We start from the raw sequence: 19,879 nt of genomic DNA, 5'->3' as shown, positions 1-19,879 counted from the left end.
TTGCTTTAACATTCTAGTTTCATGTTAAGGGATGAAGTTGCTTATTCTATATTTCTCCTACAGTGAATAAATCCCTTTTTTTTTTTTTAATGAAAAATTAATCTTTAATAAGTCTCAGTACTTTCTCAGCTCTGAGCCCACTGCTTCCTACTGTAGACATAAATCTTTATAAACACTAAACTAATATATAGTTTCATTTTTTGAGTCATTTTCTGGCTCATTGTGTTTTTTTTATATTTTTGAACAGTGTAATGAGTTAGTAGGAAAATGTTTACAGAATATCACCAAACATATCCTCAACTGTTCAGGAGCAACACGTTTAAGTTTACTCTAAATGTAACTCGCATTGTGAATGAATCATCTTATATGTGCTTTACATGTAGTGGTCACATAGTAAATACATTCAAACTGTATTAACAGCAGGTCACAGCTAGAGCTAGGGGTAGAACCAGGGGTAGAACCAGGGGTAGAGCTAGGGGTAGAACCAGGGGTAGAACCAGGGGTACAGCTAGGGGTAGAACCAGGGGTAGAAGTAGGGGTAGAGCTAGGAGTAGTGAAGGAGTCTGTGCTCTTGTCATCTCCTAACCCCGCCCCCTGGTCAAAGCTGAGAAATGATTGACTGTGCACGAGCTGCGCAGCACGTATGATTTAGTGACGCTGTGCGCAGGGCTAGTGGGCGGGGTCACTAATAGTGAACGTGTGACCAGTTTAATGCTGCGTTCAGGTGATTCTCGTAAAGACCAGAACACATACTGTCATTACGGTAGTTTGGTTGTAATTAAAAAAAAAACATATTGAACAATTAGCAAACGATACATTGTTCTGTTGTTGTGTATTATAAGATAACAGACCTGCGTTATGTCACAGCTTTAAACTCAATGATTATTTTTTTTATAGTGGGTTGGTTCATTCACCTGAGAGCTTCCGTTATTTACCACAGTCCCTGAAGGCATGGGATCCTCCGCTAAGCTACTGGGTAGTTAGACACCTCCATCACAGAGAGAGGACGGAGCTTTAACGGCTTTGCTTCAGTTTCTGCACACAATGCTGAACCCGCAGAGATCTCTGTCCGAGTTGCCCAAGATGTCTTCAGCTAGCCAGGTGGAGAGAGCCGTGCTGGTGAGCTGCTGCTGCTGATGCTCTGCTCTGCTCTGCTGTGTGTCTGCTGCTAACTTCATAACCCTCAGCTTTATATAACATGTTGACATGTAGAGAGTAGAGATTGATGTGTTGACATGTTTACACACGGGAGCAGAGAGGACGTCACTCATGTTGTGGATGTTTGTGACGCTCGTGCTGCTGCAGCGGGGCTCGCGCTGCTACAGGCTGTGTTATCATGTTGTCAATGGGCCCTGTGTGTGTGTGTGTGTGTGTGTGTGTGTGTGTGTGTGTGTGTGTGTGTGTGTGTGTGTGTGTGTGTGTGTGTGTGTGTGTGTGTGTGTGTGTGTGTGTGTGTGTGTGTGTGAGCTCATTTCGACCGGTAGTAGAGAACGTCGTGGTTAAGGTTAAAGATTAGGTTTATGCTTTAAGTGTCCATAATGAAAGGACGTCAATGCAATGTCATAACAATGATAGGTGTGTGTTTGTGTTAATCAGGGGGGACGGGTTGTCCAATGTCCAATTATAGACAATAGTCATGGAAGAAGCTGAATTGTGGGTGTTAGGTTAAGTCTATGTTAAGTCCCCATAAGTGACCATGGTCTGATTCAGACAGGTAGGGGTCTGAATGCTTGACCCCTACTCTGGTGGCTCTGTTAATCTGCGTGGCGGGTCATGTTTTTGGCATGGTTTGGGTCCAATTGTCCCCTTACAAGAGAGAGACACTGCAGATCAATACACAGTTTGAGTGATCACCTTTATCCTGTGATGACACATTACTATCCTGAGCCCATCCATAGGACACCAGGGGTTACTGAATGGTTTGATGACATTCACAGTCACCACATCTCAACCCAAATCAACATCACCGGGAGGTTAAGACAGTACTCTCCTCCATCATCATCAAAACATCACATGAGGGAATACATTTAGTGTTTCCCTGTTGAGCTGTGGTGGAAGTATAGTAACAAAAAGACTTTGGTACTAAAAACACTGTAACGTTGAAACATAGAAGATGAAGATTTGACTCATTTGGACGCTGAAGCTTCATATTAGCTTCACATCAACTTTTAAATACATGTTTACACAGAAGAAGGACTGTGGATTTAGTCCTCCATCACTTCCATTGTAAGAGCATTATGAAGAGATCTTCTAATGGTCAGTATGAACAGGAGGAATCATTACAGTAAGAAAAACAGGTTTACATGTACATTTGGGCTCCTGACTGTTTTTTTAACCTCCTGAGACCCAAGTTTGTGTTTGGTATGCATCTTTAATTTCTCCTAGATATTTGGGATCAGTAAGACCTAATAAATACAAGAACTAAGGATTATCTTTGAACAGGAAGTCGTTTTTGAAATGATGTCCTTATTTGGGGAGAATGTGTTTATTTTACTGTAACAAAAGTATTTATTTCCTTACATTTACACCTTCCCTAATAAAGTCCCAACGTCGTCAAGTCATAGCTTGTTACTGTTGCTAAAATGAGTCTAATGTGTACAGCATATCAAACTACACACATTATTAAACATAAATAAACAAGTTTCAACCATAACATTTGATACAGTTTTGTATCTGATCCACTTTTGTCTGGGGATCAGCTGTTGATTGACTTGGCCAAGATGCCTGCCGTCTGGTTTTTCGTACTGAATTGCCGAATTGCTTTTGCTAAAACCAGGTGGCACAAAAATGTGTGTATGAACCAGATCAACAGGTCAAAGTTTAGCAGAATAAAGTATAAGATCCAGCAAACCCAGAATGTAATGTCACACTTGGAAAAATTGTGAACCTGTCCTTTAAACTAAGCATACATGTGCTGACTGTGATTTTCATGAATACTCAACATGCTACTGACTACTAACTCAGTTCTCAGTAAGCCTTTATGTAAAAGATTAGCCAATATTTGCTTGTTATCAGTTCCATGCAACAGTAACTATATCTCAACTACACTGAAACTAAACAGGATGTTCACTGTTATGGATTCCAAGTTTCTACTAGCTGATATTTTTAGACTTCAAATGAAAACCAGTGTTTATCAGGAAGGACGGAAAATCCCATTAAGATATGAAAAACGTCATAACGTGCCTCGGATAAACACTTATTAGTGGTTAAAAGATCATATGACTCATCCATAGACTGGAAAATGATGTTTTCCAGTCATCTTTTTATATAATTTAGAATCATAAATTATAAATAATTGTAATACAGTAGAACAGTAAAAAAGAAAAAAAGAATAGTTGTGTTGTTATTATAATAAAGCTCAGTAATTCATCAGGAAAGACTTTATACATTCTGTATCATACAAATCTGTGAGAATATGCATATCTAAACATATTGATACTAATCCATCTTTCTGTATGTTCCTGTACACATTCATTTCATGCATAGTCTACATGATTTCCCTTCACGCAGCACAGTCATGTAGCCCATCTTGTGTCAGATAGTCCCTCAGATAGCATCAGATGGTCTTCTCCATACTTGCTATCTGTCCATACTCTGACTTCTCTTTTGCCTCCAATTCCTTGTAATTCATCTTGTAATTTATTCTTAATATTCCAAATAAATCTTTTTTATGCATTATTTGCATTATAAATGAAATCTGGGCCCACAGACATTTTTATAATACATTCTATGCAGTGTGATTGGAACATTTTATAGAACTATTCAAGCGCTCTTTTAGGGATCTCCACAATGTGCTGTGATGTCAGAGTAATGTTTCACTTTTCCCTTTTCAAATGATCTCAGTGGAAACCCAAAAAAATTAGTATTAAATCACATTTTTAAGACATTATGAAATAAATAATTCTGTGGACAAATGAAACAAATAAAATATAGAACTGTGGAATAATCTAATGGAGTGTAAAAAGGAGTTGGGAAAGCAGAGTTGAGATATGTTTCATTTTAAAATGTTGGCACACTGCAGCTCCCAGTGAAGGTAGACTGAAGAGGATAACACCAGTGTTTGAGCTCAATGCTTCTTCTTCAGACTTTTCTTGCTTTTTGTAATTTGGTCCAGCTCCTGATGTCTTACTCTGCATATGTGTGTGTCTATCACAAACTTTTTAACATTTTTAAATGTTAACATTTTCCACTGTCTGCTTTTATGTCAGTTTAACAGTTATGTGATCATTCAGAGTGAAGTGACATAACATAGCTGGATCTGCCCTTTGTCTCCACTGACAGATAAAGACTATAAAAATCATAAAGCATATTAAAAAATATGATAGAGTCAATGATTGTATTTCTATACTGTTCCTAGTTAGACAGCTCTGACTGTACTGTAGAATAGTTGCTTTGATCAGCTGTGTGAGCCACAGAAACCAGAGGAAGCCACACTGAACCTGTTGTTTATAGTAATCATGTATGTGTTAAACCTTTTCTTTTTATATATATTTCTCAATTTATTTATCTATTTATTTTTTAGGAGGAGGAATTCAACTGGCTGCTTAAAGAAGAAGTACATTCTGTCCTGAAGCAACTCCAGGATGTCCTCAAGGTAAATGTTAAGCTGAGGGAGTGGTACTTCTCTGCTCATCACATGACTGTTTCAGTCCAGACACCTTTGCTTTGGGGCGTGGCCAGATGCTGAGTACTGATCCAATACAGGTGTTGAATCAATCAATCAATCTTTATTTGTATAGCGCCAAATCACAACAAAAGTCATCTCAAGGCACTTTACACATAGAGCAGGTCTAGACTGTACTCTTTAATTTAATTTAAAGAGACCCAACATTCCTACATGAGCAGCACTTGATGACAGTAGCAAGGAAAAACTCCTTTTTAACAGGAAGAAACCTCAGAACCAGGCTCACAGTGGGAGAACATCTGCCTCGACCGGTTGGGGTTGAAAGGAGGAGGGGGGGGGATAAGAGAGAGAAGCACTTTGAAAAAACAATCAACATTGAAGTAAGTAGGTCCGGGACAGGAGGATAGCGGGTCCAGGACATGAATCTGTCATCCAGACATCTACAACACCAGGTTACATGTGAGACGAGAGAGCACAGAGAACTCCCGGGAAGAAGTTTAGGTTATTGAATGCATTAATAGTACATGAATGTTAATGGATATAGATGGATGGATAGAGAGAGAGAGAGAGAGGAGCTCAGTGCATCATGGAGGTAGGAGTCCCCCGGCAGTCTAAGCCTATAGCAGCATAAACTAGGAGCTGGTCCAGGACAAGCCTGGCCGGCTCTAACTATAAGCTTTATCAAAAGGAAAGTTTCTGGGGCATGGTTCCACAGGAGAGGAGCCTGATAACTGAAGGCTCTCCCTCCCATTCTACTTTTAGAGATACTAGGTACCACAAGTAGGCCTGCATGCTGGGAGCGCAGTGTTCTAGTAGGTTCATAAGGAACTATGAGCTCTTTAAGATATGATGGAGCTTAAGAGCTTTGAAAATGAGGAGAAGGACTTTAAATTCTATTCTAGATTTTACAGGAAGCCAATGCAGTGAAGCCAAAATGGGTTGTCATGGGTTTGGGTTAATAAATTTGGCCATATTCCTAGATATGAGAGCAGCTCCGTCCAAAGTGGGATGTATGCCATCTCTTTGATGAATACACTGTTTGCCTCACTGTGTGGAAGAGACTGGGATCATTCTTCCATCTGTAAGGCGAAAACTAACAAATAAATACATATTTACTGAATTTTCATGAATTAAAATAATGGTGTCCAATACCATCTCAAGCCATCACTGATCCAGCTATTTGAGTCAGTACCAGACCAGTAGCAGTATCAGTGCATCTCTAATAATAAGACCAGTAAAAATAAGAACATCCTACATAAGATTTAAACAAACTCTTATAACTGCCCGAGCGTATGAATGTTACCTGTTCATGTTCATGAGAAGAACAATACTAACTTTTAATAAGACCAGGATATAACAAATGCAAAATCACATGTAGAAATAAATTGAGATATAAAGTGAGATTCAGTGCAATGGCCCGTGACTTACTGTTAAAGCTCCACCAACTTATTAAAGACAATATTACATTATCAGCTGGCCTTAGGTATAATGGAATTTCAGCAGGTGGTTGAATTATAGACCACAATTAGATTTTTAGATCAAATATGTTAATCAGAAACTCTGTATAATAGCCGGTCTCTATCTGAAACCAAGGTGTCTATATTGTCGACTCATTGTTATTAATACTAAGTCAGCTTGTTCTGCTGTTATCAACAGGAGGCGTCCAGACGTTTCTCCATGCCGACACCAGGCCTGGAGAGTCAGCTCAAACAGGAAAACTTCATCCTCGGCAGCTCAACGTAATAATATTCCATCTTTCTGAAAGAAATGAGCTGTGCATGATGAACAATGTTTTAACACTCCCTTCCTGTGGAGGGAGTGGCTGCCAGGTGCTCTGTGGTAGAGGATTTGGAATATTGTGACATATGGATAGGCTCCTCTGCTATGATGGTGAAATAAAACCTCAATGTGTTGTTTTGCAGCATGGATCAAGTGAAAGGAGTGCTGACTCTGCAGGGAGAGGCTCTGACTCAGGCTGTGAGTTTGTCTGGCAGGAATCACTTTTTCATTTTCACATACGGAGAACACAAAGTCCATGTTTATGTTCTGCTTCTCTTAACAGGACATAAACCTGAAGGTTGCAAAGAGCAGCCAAGTGCTGCACTTTCAGTTCAGGGAGGACAAGCAGTGGAAACTGCAGCAGGTGTGTAAGTGTGTGTTTGTGTTTGTGTTTGTGTGCGTGTGCGGTGAGAGAGAGAAAGGGAGAGAGAGGGAGAGGGAGAGAGAGAGAGAGAGAGAGAGAGAGAGAGAGAGGAGAGGGAGAGAGGGAGAGAGGGAGAGAGAGAGAGAGAGAGAGAGAGAGAGGGAGAGAGGGAGAGAGGGAGAGGGAGAGAGAGAGAGAGAGAGAGAGAGAGAGAGAGGGAGAGAGGGAGAGAGAGAGAGAGAGAGAGAGAGAGAGAGAGGGAGAGAGAGAGAGGGAGAGAGAGGGAGAGAGAGAGAGAGAGAGAGAGAGAGAGAGAGAGAGAGAGAGAGAGGAGAGAGAGAGAGAGAGAGAGAGAGAGAGAGAGAGAGAGAGAGAGAGAGAGAGAGAGAGAGAGAAGAGAGAGAGAGAGAGAGAGAGAGAGAGAGAGAGAGGTTTGGTTGAAAGTTGTCTGTCACTAGCTTTAAAGGAGGAACAGTCTGACATACTTTGTAATATTGGCTTTAAATCTAAAAAAATATACATATATATATATAAAAATACATACAGTGACATTTGCTAAAACAAACTCTGAAAGGTCGAGAACACGAGTAGTCAGGTCAGACAGGTCAGACAGGTGAGACAGGTTGTAAGTTTGTAACAACCCATGACAAACATGTCAAAATAAGATCCAAGCTGTAATGAAGCAGGAAACTCCTTTAATGCTAACCTCTCACCCTCATCTTCCATCAGATCCAGGATGCCAGGAACCACGTGAACCAGGCTCTCCAGCTGCTGAGCAGCCATGATGACAGCTACCACTTCAAGACGGGAGCTGAGGTGAACAAGGTGTGTCTCTCCTCACAGCAACAACACACTGTCCCAGTCTGTACATGAGGTGGCAGTCGTGCACTGTGTCAGTGATATTAAAATCCTGTTTGTGTTGGTGCTGCAGCTGATGGATGCAGTGATGCTCCAGCTGACACGAGCACGGAACCGCCTCACCACCCCAGCCTCCATGACGCTGCCTGAGTTGGCTACCAGTGGACTGATGGTACAAGCTGATACATACACTAATGACTGGAACCCAACTGAGGCTGACATTGATATTAGTTCAAATACATCCAATAAGTATTTTTAATGGAAGAATTCATGCAGTTTTTACATTAATACAAGACATAAGGAAACATTTTTGATATTTTGCTTCTTGAAGAATTCTGACTATGGGTCAGTGATGTTTCTTTGTGTCCATGTGGTTTAGTCAAATTTAAAGGGGATAAAATGGTAAAATAAACGTATGAATAACTTGCACACATTCTTTTTTTGTGGACCCAGCATCAAATTTCTGCTTTTTATCCATTTTGAGAGAATATATTAGAGGATTATGGCAAAAATGTCTAAGTGGTGTAACCATAAAAACTTTGTACCAAATAATTCAACTTGCTTAAAAACAGTAAATTGTCAATAAAACACCATATCAACTAGTTTAACATGATCTTACATTATAACTTTATATTAAATAAAGGTAATGGAATACAATTGTTCTAAATATTACATTTACTCTGGGGAATCATGGAGATCAGGAAACATTTACATGTTTTAAATGAAGTCATTATTAGTATAAGTCCACTTAAATACACTGTAGGTGATAAAATATGTAATATGTATCATTCTTTTGTGGTTACACCATTTGACATTTTCAGGAGCATTCAGTCTTACTTTTGGTAAAAATGGTGCAAATATCATTTCAAATGATATAAAACCAACAAAAATACTAAATGTACATTCTAACAAACCTGATGCTGCTTTTAAATCTAGTTTTTAACATATTTTTGAATTGCTCATCTTGCCAAACCTTATATGTCACTCATATACACTTAATAGCCAAAAGTATCCTTTATTAGGAAATTGAAAGAAGAAAAAAAATAGTACAGTATGTTGAGAGGAATATCAATGTTACAATATTTGTGTGAACACCTTTCCTCTTTCCACACAACAAGGCTCAACATGCACAGTCATGAGAACTAAAAGGAAACATGCTCTCTTCCTCCATCTGTAGTGTTTGAACTAAGAGACATTTTTACAGTTTCTCACTAACTTTCCATCTCTGTGTTCTTCCATCATCAGAAAATGTTCACTCCTCCCATGCCCGGAGATGTAATGGTGAATTTTTACATCAATTTAAGCAAACTGTGTCTGACCGTCTACCAGCTTCATGTGCTGCCTCCCAACACTACAAAGGTTAGATCATGTGACCCTCTGCAGCACTGTAAGTATGAAGCTACAGGCAGCGTCATGTGACTGATGTTCTAATGTTCTCTCTCTCTGTCATCCTGTTAGAATTTCAAACCAGCTGGAAGCTCAGTATTGCACAACCCTGGAGCAATGTTGTAAGTTCATCTTTCCTACTTTCTCTCTTTCTTTGCATATGCATTAACAGATGAAACTAAATAATACATATAATAAGCATGTATGCAACAGTGAAAGCAACACCACATTGTAAAAAACAGTTCATTACTAGATTACATCATTGTTATTACATGCAGTAGCTACCATTTAAACAAACTGCAGCATCCACCCAGATGTGCAAACAGTATCAAGTGACTACATACAGGTAGATAAATAGGATCAACTAAACAGTGTGTGCAGTATAATGTGTCAGATATAAGATAAGTCAGTATAAAAGAGCCCTTACAAAGCCTGGAGGTGTGTTTATGGTCATTGTCCTGTTAAAAAACAAATGATGGTCTCACTAAGAGAAAACTAACATCTTGGTCTTTACACAAATAGAAGTAAAAAGTCTAGTAAAATAATTTAGCTTAAAGGTAAACTTCTTATGATTTCAGTCCCGGTGGATTCGGTGACACCTGTGGTCACTGGTGGTAACTGCGAGTGCGACTGGCGTATCTGTTTACAGTGCAGCCAAACAAACTCATACTGTAGGTAGGCAGGTATAATGAAAGGCAGAGTCCAGCACTAACAATGAAAACTACTGTAACAAAAGGTCATTACAGGAGAGTTCTGAAAAAAATGCCAAATATACCTCACATACCTCGCATATAATACTAATTGACAAACTCTGAATCAGGAAAAAAAGGAAATCCAGGACTCTTGAGACACAGAACTACATTCAGGAGCTTTATCTTAAAAGTCTCTTTAATCTCTCCGTGCTGTTTGCTCCCTCCACAGTGAGCTCAACAACAACCGCTTCGAGGTGAGCCACGTTCACAAGGTGGAGTGTGTGGTGCCCTGGCTCAATGACACGCTGGTGTTCTTCACCATCTCACTGCAGCTCTGTCAGCAGCTCAAGGACAAGGTGGGTGAATGTTAAATATATGTGATGTGACTTCTTCAGGCTATTTGTATCTTAAGAATAGAGCAGGGGGGGGGGAAACATTGAACATAAACATCAGAATTCTTATCTTCTGTGATTTGAATCCTTTCCCAGATTTCAAACAATGATTCTTGTATGTTGTAATGAGGTCATGTTGACAGGAAGTAAAGACAGAACTCACACAGCAACACATACACATACACACTAGTTCTAGTTGATAGTTTCATTCAGAACTCTGCAGCTTTGCTAAGAAGAGGGAACACATTAGTCCAGTTTTAGCTGCTCTGCATTGGCTTCCTGTAAGTTTCAGAACTGACTTTAATGTCCTCCTTCAAGAACACTGTGATCACCTGCTGCTGCTTTATTGAGGTTCACAGCAACAGCAGAAAGAAAATAAGGAATGCAGCCTTTATTAATTACACCTCAAAACTATGGAACGGTGGTTATGGTTCTGAGCTGGTGCTAGAGCCAGTGCTCAGTTGGTGCTAACCCGAGCACCTCTTACAAACCTGTTCCTTTTCCACCGGCAAGGTTACGTCTAACGTAGCCAGCGCGTGCCTTTAAAGCACTTCCATGATTCACCAGTGAGAGGCAGCAACATGCCGCAAGGCAATCTAGCCCGCCGGAAACGAAGAAGAAGAAGAAGCAGACAGCTCTGGCAAAAAATGATAAAAAATAGTGCTTTTAATCAACAAATGTTTAACCCTCTGTAAATGACAGTTAGCCACGCTAGTCAGCTAATTAACGTTAACCCCGCTAGTCTGCTTATAAACATTAGGCCCGCTAGCCGGCTAATAAACGTTAACCTCGCTAGCCGGCTAATAAACGTTAACCTCGCTAGCCGGCTAATAAACGTTAACCTCGCTAGCCGGCTAATAAGCGTTAACCCCTTAGCCGGCTAGTAAACGTTAGCCCCGCCCCCAGCCCCCAGACGTAATCGGTTCTTGCTTTAGACCAGCAAAGAGTTGGTGCTCGCTCTGGCTCCCGTTCTGAGGCTCAGGGCTGGAGCTTTGGCGGTGCTTAGTCAGGCTCTGACTCCGAACCAGCACCGGCTCCAGCTCGGTGGAAAAGGGGTATATCAGTGAAGCCAGCTTTCTAAATATGTTTAAAAGAAAGCTCAAAACATATCTGTTCACTTTAGGCCTTTAATTGCTTTTCTATCAGTCATCTCCACACTGATACACTACTGAACTTGTATTTTACTCGATTTTGTATATTGTGTTCATTCTATTTTTTCCCCCAATACTTTTACTATGTGCTATTTTGACTATTTAAAAATGATTGCTATTTTTATTTTCCATCCTATGTTACATTCATGTTTCTATTTCTTTCCTCTTTCTTTTCTGTTCTTTTTTAACATTGCTCTAAGTCCCATTTCATGTGTGGGACTTGCTGCGTGTCATTTATTTAGTTGTAAAGTACTTTGAGCTGCATTTCTTGTGTGAAAGGTGCTATACAAATAAAGTTATTATAGTTCATCTTCTCCTCATCTTTGGATCTAAGAACTATGAATAAAGTGAAGTGTCCTTGTCTCACATGGAAATGTCTGCTGATAAAGTGACTGCTTTAACTAACTAACATAACATAATCCCTCTGTCTTCCTGTCCTCTTGTCCTCTTGTCCCTGCAGATATCTGTCTTCTCCAGTTTCTGGAACTACAGACCTTTCTAATCCACCTCCAGAGACCTTCAGACACAAACAAACCACACAAGTGTAAGGGACTTCCTGGGAATGCTTTTATTTTTTTAATGTATTTATCATCCGGTCATACAGTCAAGTGTTTCATGATCAGCCGAAGGAGCCAATCAAAACCCCCCCGACAGGTATCCATGTTTGCCATTCCCACTTGTGTTAGCTCTGGTGTGTGTGTGTGTGTGTGTGTTGCATCTCACAGCACTGATTTGAACTTCTCCTTGAATGAATGTGACTTTTTGTTGATTTATTAGCATTACTTTTTTGTTATGTTCCAGCAATGTATTTTTTATTTGGTTTTTATACCAAAGTTATCAACTCATCTGAACTGTGTTATTGTGTGAAACACTAATTTGTGCACTCAGGGTTGGAAAACGATGCAGTCCCTAAGAGCTCAAAGTGGGAGATTTCTTTTCTGTCATATTATTTTAGTTCTCTCATGAAGTTCTTAAAGTTTTTTGCATTGCCTCTTTAGTCCTCCATGTTTTCTCAGCCAGCTTCTTACTATGACGAATGTAGCTTCAACACTTTTGGTTATTTCACTTGACACATTTTTGTGCCTGTGTCTTTTTTTTCTGTCTGTGGTTGGAAGTTGGCACGTCTCGTGCACCAGGATCAGGATTTGACAACATCTGAAAATATGATGACAGTGGAGGGCTTGTCTGCTGATGCACAACTTAAACTTTGACTATTGCACATTAACTGTTGAATATTTCATGTTATAAAGAAACACTTAGAAAGAAAAAGCACGTTTTCAAGAGCTGTAATCTGTTTGTTTATCTTCTATACACATTAATGAGATGGGTGCTGTCTCAGCTGGGGCTCAGCCATGTACAGGTGGAGTCACAGGTGTGCAGGTGGAGGTGGGATGCCAGTAGTTTCCCTCAGGTAGGGGGTTCCTAACAGTCAGATATTCCTTTAGTTTTACTAATTTCATATTCATGCTTATTAACAGTGGCAGGTCAGTATATTTTACGCTAAGTTGTAAATGGAATTAAGTAGTTTGAACAGTTCTTAGTGCTGAGTGTTGTACAGTGTAATGAATGGAAACATACAGTTAATAGAGAGCATTGTATGAGAGTGCAAAAAGCTTTATAAGGGAATACAAACATAAATGTATAACGATATCAATCCTGTGAGGAGATGCAGAAGTAGTGTGAAAATATTTCCCACTGGGTTAAAAACATGTCTGTGACTGTTTTTTTAGTTTTTGTTGGAAATGACTTGGAAACACACATTCCCTGTTTGTTACTATATGGAAAATGATGATAAATGATAAGCTACTAGTCGTGTCTGCTATATGTTTATATTTATTTACATGGCGTTGGTTTTTTAAAGTATGTCGCTGATTCCCTGTGAACCAAACCGTTATCCAATCAAGAACAAATGACTTCATTCCAGTAAGTGTTAATCTATTTTGCAGAGCTGCCTATCATATCAAATGTGGAAATTATTTATCTGATATCTGTGCAATAAAGAAATATTCTAAACAACAACCTGTCTGTGCATTCTGACTTCTGCTGCAGTGATGCCTCTAACACTGTAGTAGAGGTAACCATGACGACTGTCACTAGTTACAACTTTTATTAATTGTATATTATTGATTTTAGAGTTATTTTAAATGTCTGTAATAGTCAATGATGATAATGTCACAGTGGTAATAATGATGTCTGAAACAAAGCAGTTTTCATTTAATTGATAAATTGTTTGATATATAAAATTTTGGAAAATAAGTAGAGCCCGACCGATACTGATATTAGAGAGTAAAAATATTCTGATAGATCGATCGATAATCTCATATATACAGAATATACACATAAACATTTAAACACATTTTGTTACCAAACACTTGTGACAGATAATGGAATCAGTGACATTTTACAGTTTAAGAGTAAACTTTATAAAATGACATCAGTGCACTGAAAAATAAATAAATAAAATGTGGCCTATATATCTTAAAAATGTTATTAAAAAAAATATCTGCACATATTGGACGGCATAAACACAGATACTGATATAAATGTGATGGGCTGATACCAGCTGATAATATAGGTTGAGCAACATATCAGTCAGGTTCTAAAAATATTGAAAAAATGCCAAATTCTTCTGATTTTGTCTGACAAGCAAAGCAAACCCTAAATGTATTTAGTTTTTTATCATGCGAGATAAAGACAACAGATACATTCATACAGTTGAGATGCTGGAACCAATTACCTTTTTTTTCTTTCTTTTTTTAACTTGAAAATGGCTTTCACAATAAAGCAGTTACCAAAATTGATTCATTGTCTTTCAATCCACTGGATTCTGACCAAGCAGGGATGGACTAATGAAAAAATTGTTGCTTTGCATTTTGGGAAATGTAGTATTTAGAGTCCTTGGAGCATGAGCCACACCAGGCAGTAAAAGTCAGATAAGAGAAGCTGTGTTTCAGTGAGATTCAAAAATGTTGTAACTTCACATACACACATCATAACAAGATTAACAAAGATAAAAGTCACACACACTAATATTACACAATCCCTCATTTTAAATTCTAGTCTAATCATAGTGTTGTACATTACAGTACTGCAACAATCCCTTAGTTAAATACTAGTGTAACCAGTCTGGTCCAGTTAGACTGCAACAAGTCAGAATATCTCAGTCTCTAGTAAAAGTGCTTTAACTGTATTAAAGCACAATGTAAGTAGTTGCCAGGACAACACACACATTCACAGACAATTACCAACTCCAGCTTTATGATGATGCCCTCATAAGTGTTTGTGTACTTTGTCTGTTTGCTAGTTAAAAAAACACTTTCTAAATGAATGTGACACAGTGTGATAGAATAAACCAAAACACATTTTTATTACCTTTATATTTTTATTAATGAGTAAAAAATGATAATTAAAATGTAGTAAGTAAAAGGAAATTACATTCAAATCTAAAACCACAGTGTGATCATAACTGCTTTCCTACTCCTCTGTGGTATCCTAGCAACAAACCTCACACAGCGGTGACAGTCAACAAGATCACATGTTAAGATTTCCATAGCTGGGTAGAACTATTCATTCTATGTGCAAGTAGGCTATTTTATTAAAAGAGAGGTGACAGTAAAATAAGAAGTTTCTGCTTTGGCACAGGAGTGTGTCTTCATTAACCGCAGTAACAATACTTCATCACAGCAGATCAGCTGTCAGGGCTCCAGAGCCATGTTGTCTATTCCGACCTTCCGTCTTCGAGGCTGATGAGGAAACATGAAGAAGTCAGTTTATTTCAGTTACAGGAATATATTCAATTTGAAATGACACAATCCTCTTCTACTTATTGTGGGTTTAAATCCAGCTGATGGCTTATCCTTCAGGGTTTTCTATGTGTTTCCTTGATTGCACTTTATTTTATTTGGCACTGGTCCTTTTTTAACTGCTGCTGCCTTATTGTCTTCTAATTGTTCTTATGCGTCAATTGTTCCTTTCTTTTTTTCACTGCTTTCATCATTTTTGTACTCATGTGACACTCACATTACATACAGTACAGGCCCAACACACAGAACAACACCTTCCCATTGACTTGAATGTTAAACATTTTGTATATGATTGTGACTTATTTCATATTTTCTTTCCTCTTTCCAGAATCACTCCTATATATTTCACTCATCCACTATTCTCTATATAATAGCCTCTCACTTGCCTCTACAGTGAGCATTACATTTCCACATACAGTACATTGTTGGAATTTTTGAGGGCATTATGTATGGGACAGATTAACACACGCAGGGTTAATACAGTGCACTGTTTAGTTAATAAGGAGTGATTTCAGACAGTCTATTTCTATGTGTTTATGGATGTGTTCTGAGAGCTTTGGTTTGATGTAATATAAAGTCATTTAGACAGGCTGAGTGCACATTAAACCTTAACCTAGTAGAAAACAAGGAGAGATGCACTGTGCCAGGTTGTAAAAAAAATGGCTGTTTTCTGCCCCTAGGCCCTGCAGGCAGGTAGTGTAATAATACATTCAGTAATGACAGAATTCAGTATGACATCATCATCCCCATATCCCACCAACCCTAATCATGATCATTCCCTAAGTTGCAGCAATGAAATGATCAGGAAACAGTCATTCCCACATCTTAAAACCCACATTTCACAAATATGTATAAAGTATCAATGTAGTGTAATAAAATTAAATAGGTACAGTAATGTGCTGTGCATCCCAAATCCCACCACCACACACTACTTCACAAATGTGTAAACACTTGTCCTAGAAGTCATTTACTTAAGTGAAAAATAGCACGCCAATATAAAAATACTCCATTACAAGTAAAAGTGGATTGTGTGTGTGTGTGTGTGTGTGTGTGTGTGTGTGTGTGTGTGTGTGTGTGTGTGTGTGTGTGTGTGTGTGTGTGTGTGTGTGTGTGTGTGTGTGTGTCCTGACCTTGTCACCCTCACAGCAGCAGCAGCAGCAGCAGCGGATGAGGACCAGGATGACCAGCAGCAGAACCATACCTACCACAAAACACACACACACACGCACACACACACAGCGAATTTATGATTGACACCTTTTTTTTGTTTCTCATGTTCTATTCCTTTATTCATACTGTGATGTCTTTATCAGTTTACTGTCATTTTTTCTTTCTCACATGTAAATATTGATTGGATGTTTTGTACATATGGTTTTTGATCTCTTGCAATAAAGAAAAGTAAGTGACTTATACCCTGATCATAGAGCTTCATAGAGACTCATCTATTTCAGCTGACAGCTACTTTTATGAGCCTTCAAAAGGTTGAATAACATAGATAATAAAGTTTAAAGTTTAACTCAGCTCAGTGTTAATGTTTAGAGGATGTTGCTACAGTGGAAACTGACTGTGTGTGAAACGGCTGCTCAACCTGCCACTTACATTGGGTAAGTCTATCTTTGTCTGATGATTTATTTATACTTTTGTTTTTTTCCCTTTTGGCTTGTCACCAGTTGTGGTGGAGATGAAGGACAAGGAACAGGGAAGTATGATTGTTTGTACATGTGTGTTTGAGTTCAGTAACCAAATAAATAAAATAAAATAAACTATATTGTTGAATACTGTGAATTGCAGTTCAGGGATGGAGAATGAGAGATGATGGAGGGATGGCTGAAAGGATAGAGGGGAATATTACATTTAATGTATTGTTGCTTGTTGCTGTGTGTGTGTGTGTGTGTGTGTGTGTGTGTGTGTTAAATGAAAAAGAACATCTGTGTAGGCTTGTGCTCTCCATCTCCTTCAGCTTCACTCACCTATGAAGATGAAGAAGATGGCGAAAGAAGCGATGTCCCAGTCAGACTGGAAGAAATGTTTGGACTGCAGTCTGGAGACGACATCATCAAACTGATCCTGGAACTCCTGCTGGATGTTCCTCTGAGCCATCACGCTGTCTGCTCTCAGGAACACACACACACACACACACACACACACACACACACACACACAGAGGAGGATGAGTTACAGCTCACACTCTAATGCCATATGAGTGTGTATAGTTTCATTTCATTCACACAGCACAGCAGCACCACACACAGGAGGGAGAGTGTGAGACTGCACACTTTATGGCACATTATAAGGAAGAAGGAGGTAATTTACAGAATATATTATACTATGGACTTCTACATATTATAGTGATAGATCTTCAATGGTGCTAAAATGGTATTATTTTCTAAATAGAGAAAAGACTCTATAGTAGAAACATGAAATAACAGTGTGAGAGGATTATTATAAGTAACAATGTTAAATATATTTACTGATAAATAACTGCAATATAGACAGAATAAACCTAAAATTCACATTCACACTTACATTATAATCAGCTGTAGAAACAGGTTGACTGCTCTCCCAGAAGAAGAAAATACTGTGTTTGTGATGTGATTTAGATCAGATAAAAGATTAACATGTATGCTTGTATTGCTCTTTGTATGATGATTGAAGGGCTGAACCTTTTTAGTTAAATATACTTGTTTTCTGATGACTTCTTCTGGATGGTTGGTTATAATGATCATGGGAGAAGAAAAGTTCTTTGTATGCAATATAATATTTTATCCAAGTTCTTTTCAAATGTTTCACAACTTATATAACGTCATTTGTGTGTCTTATGCAGTAAGTTTATGTGGGAGCTGGCATGAGAAAATAAATAATACAACTAACTAATATCTAAACTTATAATGAGATCAGATTCTATGTCACCTTGATCAAACTAAATCATTCAAGATTGAAAAGTTTGACATTCCCATATTAAACTATTTTAATTGTGTATTTTAGGATTAAATGAGTTTTGTTTGCTGGTGTGTGAAATGATGTGGATATAAATATGAACATTTACATTTAGGAAATTAAAACTAAATCTTAAGGAAAAATAAATGACTATCATGTGGCTGAGAAAAAAAACATTCCACCTGTTACATCTTTCTATCCTCCTCCTCCTTTACCACCTGCTGCTACAGATCTCATCTCCATCAATAAGCTGCTTATTGTTGTTAAGTGAAGGTTTATCTACACAAACATTAATACTCATATCTGACATACACGTTTAGCATTATTTGAAATGACTTTGGAACTGGAAGCTTCATTTTCTCACCAGATTGTGAAACTTCAACTCATTTAGTATCTGTTACCGCGTTTCCTCACTATGATTAAACAGTATGTTGCTATAGCTGATATACAATACAACAGAATGCACACTTCTGTAGCTACTTCGCTTCTTAAAAACTAATTTAACCCAATATATCAAGTGTTGAGAGGTAACTGAGCGGAATCATTAGACATCATCAGTATATATAATCAGTATCAGCCTTCATTCGCTCTCAGGTTTTTAAACATGCACATTCCACAAAAAGAACAACATTTTAATGTATAATACATGTAAAGTGATTGGTTAAATAAACATTATAAAGTGTTATTCTGATGTTATTCGGAACAGCTGTTTGCTTACCTGGAAATGGAGTCGCTCGATTAAATCTGTTTCTTTCCGGGTACGAAGGTCTACCTGGCTCACCTGGTGACGCTCACTCACTGATTACTGTGTGTGTGTGTGTGTGTGTGTGTGTGTGTGTGTGTGTGTGTGTGTGTGTGTGTGTGTGTGTGTGTGTGTGTGTGTGTGTGTGTGTGTGTGTGTGTGTGCGCGCGCGCCTCGTTTCCTCCTTCCAAACAAGCAGTCCTCTGTTGTGTGTTTAATTGTAAATGAATGCAGACTGGTGGGAAGGACGCAGGACTGTATGTGTGTAATGATGTTTTTATGAAATGTGAGGTTCTGTTTTAACTTATCCAGGAAAAGACTCATAATAAAAATATTAATAGCTACTTTACACAATTAGATATGTTTGTACTGAAGATAAAATTGCATATAGTTGCCTATGTTGTCAAATTAATTAAGTCAATATTCAATTAGTCAACATGTAGACTTATATTATTTTTGGCATATTTTGAGCACTTTGAATCATGTTATTTAACTTATCTTATTACCAAAAACCAAATCTGACATCTATTCTTACTACTACTGCTGCTATGACTATTACTACTACTACTAATAGGCTGCTGCTGCTACTACTACTACTACTACTTGTATTGCACCTTTCAAAACAATAGTTACAAAGTGCTTCACAGGAAGATTTAAAAAAGGGGCGAGGAGTTCAGATATTTATTCTGCAGCAAGACCCTGTTTAGCCTTGAATGTAATTAGTAACATTTTTAAAACCATTGTTAGTGAACAGGTAACCAGTGAAGATGGAGGTATTCCAGTAGTCAGGAGAGGATGTTTTTGGTTTTTGTGAGCATTCGTTTACCTGACAGTATTTCAATAAGCTGAAGTTTGGCTCAAAAATAACTCAATAACTAAATTTTTTTTTACTTGCATCACTGCAATGAAATGCAGTAGAGAGCTGTCTTGTGATATGAAAAATGAAGATGTTATGGGATGTTATGTTAAGGGAGATGAGACTCTATTGGATATCCTCTGACCCCCAAGGTTAATGGACTCATGAGACACGAAGAGACATGAAGAGAGGAGATGTGTGAGGACTGAAAATATGAGTGGTTAGCGTTAAACTTGTCATATGGAAACAAGATACTATTTAACATTTTCAAAATGTTCAGTTTCACATTGAATAT

At 38.2% G+C, this 19,879-nt stretch overlaps 2 protein-coding genes across 3 annotated transcripts; one reads left to right on the top strand and one right to left on the bottom strand.

Moving 5' to 3' along the window:
* Positions 1 to 993: 993 nt before the first annotated feature.
* Positions 994 to 13,233, top strand: rogdi (rogdi atypical leucine zipper). Its single transcript, XM_062438912.1, has 11 exons — positions 994 to 1,119; positions 4,523 to 4,594; positions 6,281 to 6,363; positions 6,547 to 6,601; positions 6,687 to 6,767; positions 7,497 to 7,592; positions 7,699 to 7,797; positions 8,871 to 8,984; positions 9,084 to 9,133; positions 9,933 to 10,059; positions 11,707 to 13,233. Exons 1-11 carry the CDS (start codon positions 1,045 to 1,047, stop codon positions 11,746 to 11,748), a joined length of 894 nt encoding a protein of 297 aa, XP_062294896.1. The 5' UTR covers positions 994 to 1,044; the 3' UTR covers positions 11,749 to 13,233.
* Positions 13,234 to 14,608: 1,375 nt separating this feature from the next.
* On the bottom strand, positions 14,609 to 18,810 carry smim22 (small integral membrane protein 22). 2 transcript variants are annotated; one of them, XM_062437987.1, is made up of 4 exons: positions 18,705 to 18,810; positions 17,020 to 17,157; positions 16,180 to 16,250; positions 14,609 to 14,989 (listed from the first exon to the last, which is right to left on the bottom strand). In XM_062437987.1, the coding sequence occupies exons 2-4, from the start codon at positions 17,147 to 17,149 to the stop codon at positions 14,942 to 14,944; spliced, it is 249 nt and encodes an 82-aa protein (XP_062293971.1). In that variant the 5' UTR covers positions 17,150 to 17,157; positions 18,705 to 18,810; the 3' UTR covers positions 14,609 to 14,941. The 2 variants fall into 2 exon arrangements, with proteins under 2 accessions (XP_062293971.1, XP_062293973.1); XM_062437989.1 differs by lacking the exon at positions 18,705 to 18,810 and adding an exon at positions 17,576 to 17,650.
* Between the last annotated feature and the right edge of the window lie 1,069 nt (positions 18,811 to 19,879).

This window comes from Scomber scombrus, chromosome 18, assembly GCF_963691925.1.
Source record: "Scomber scombrus chromosome 18, fScoSco1.1, whole genome shotgun sequence".
Lineage (NCBI taxonomy): Eukaryota > Metazoa > Chordata > Actinopteri > Scombriformes > Scombridae > Scomber > Scomber scombrus.
Note: the sequence above shows the minus strand (reverse complement) of the source record. Positions and strands in the feature narration are given on the sequence as shown.

Bases quoted from the DNA above. Each gene is read 5' to 3' on its own strand.
- smim22 (XM_062437987.1), bottom strand. From the start codon at position 17,149: ATGGCTCAGAGGAACATCCAGCAGGAGTTCCAGGATCAGTTTGATGAT. The intron at 16,251-17,019 runs GTGAGTGAAGCT...GTTTTGTGGTAG, and splicing joins CATCTTCTTCATCTTCATAG to GTATGGTTCTGCTGCTGGTC. The intron at 14,990-16,179 runs GTCAGGACACAC...TTTCCTCATCAG, and splicing joins GCTGCTGTGAGGGTGACAAG to CCTCGAAGACGGAAGGTCGG.
- rogdi (XM_062438912.1), top strand. From the start codon at position 1,045: ATGCTGAACCCGCAGAGATCTCTGTCCGAGTTGCCCAAGATGTCTTCA. The intron at 6,602-6,686 runs GTGAGTTTGTCT...TTCTCTTAACAG, and splicing joins GAGAGGCTCTGACTCAGGCT to GACATAAACCTGAAGGTTGC. The intron at 10,060-11,706 runs GTGGGTGAATGT...TTGTCCCTGCAG, and splicing joins GTCAGCAGCTCAAGGACAAG to ATATCTGTCTTCTCCAGTTT.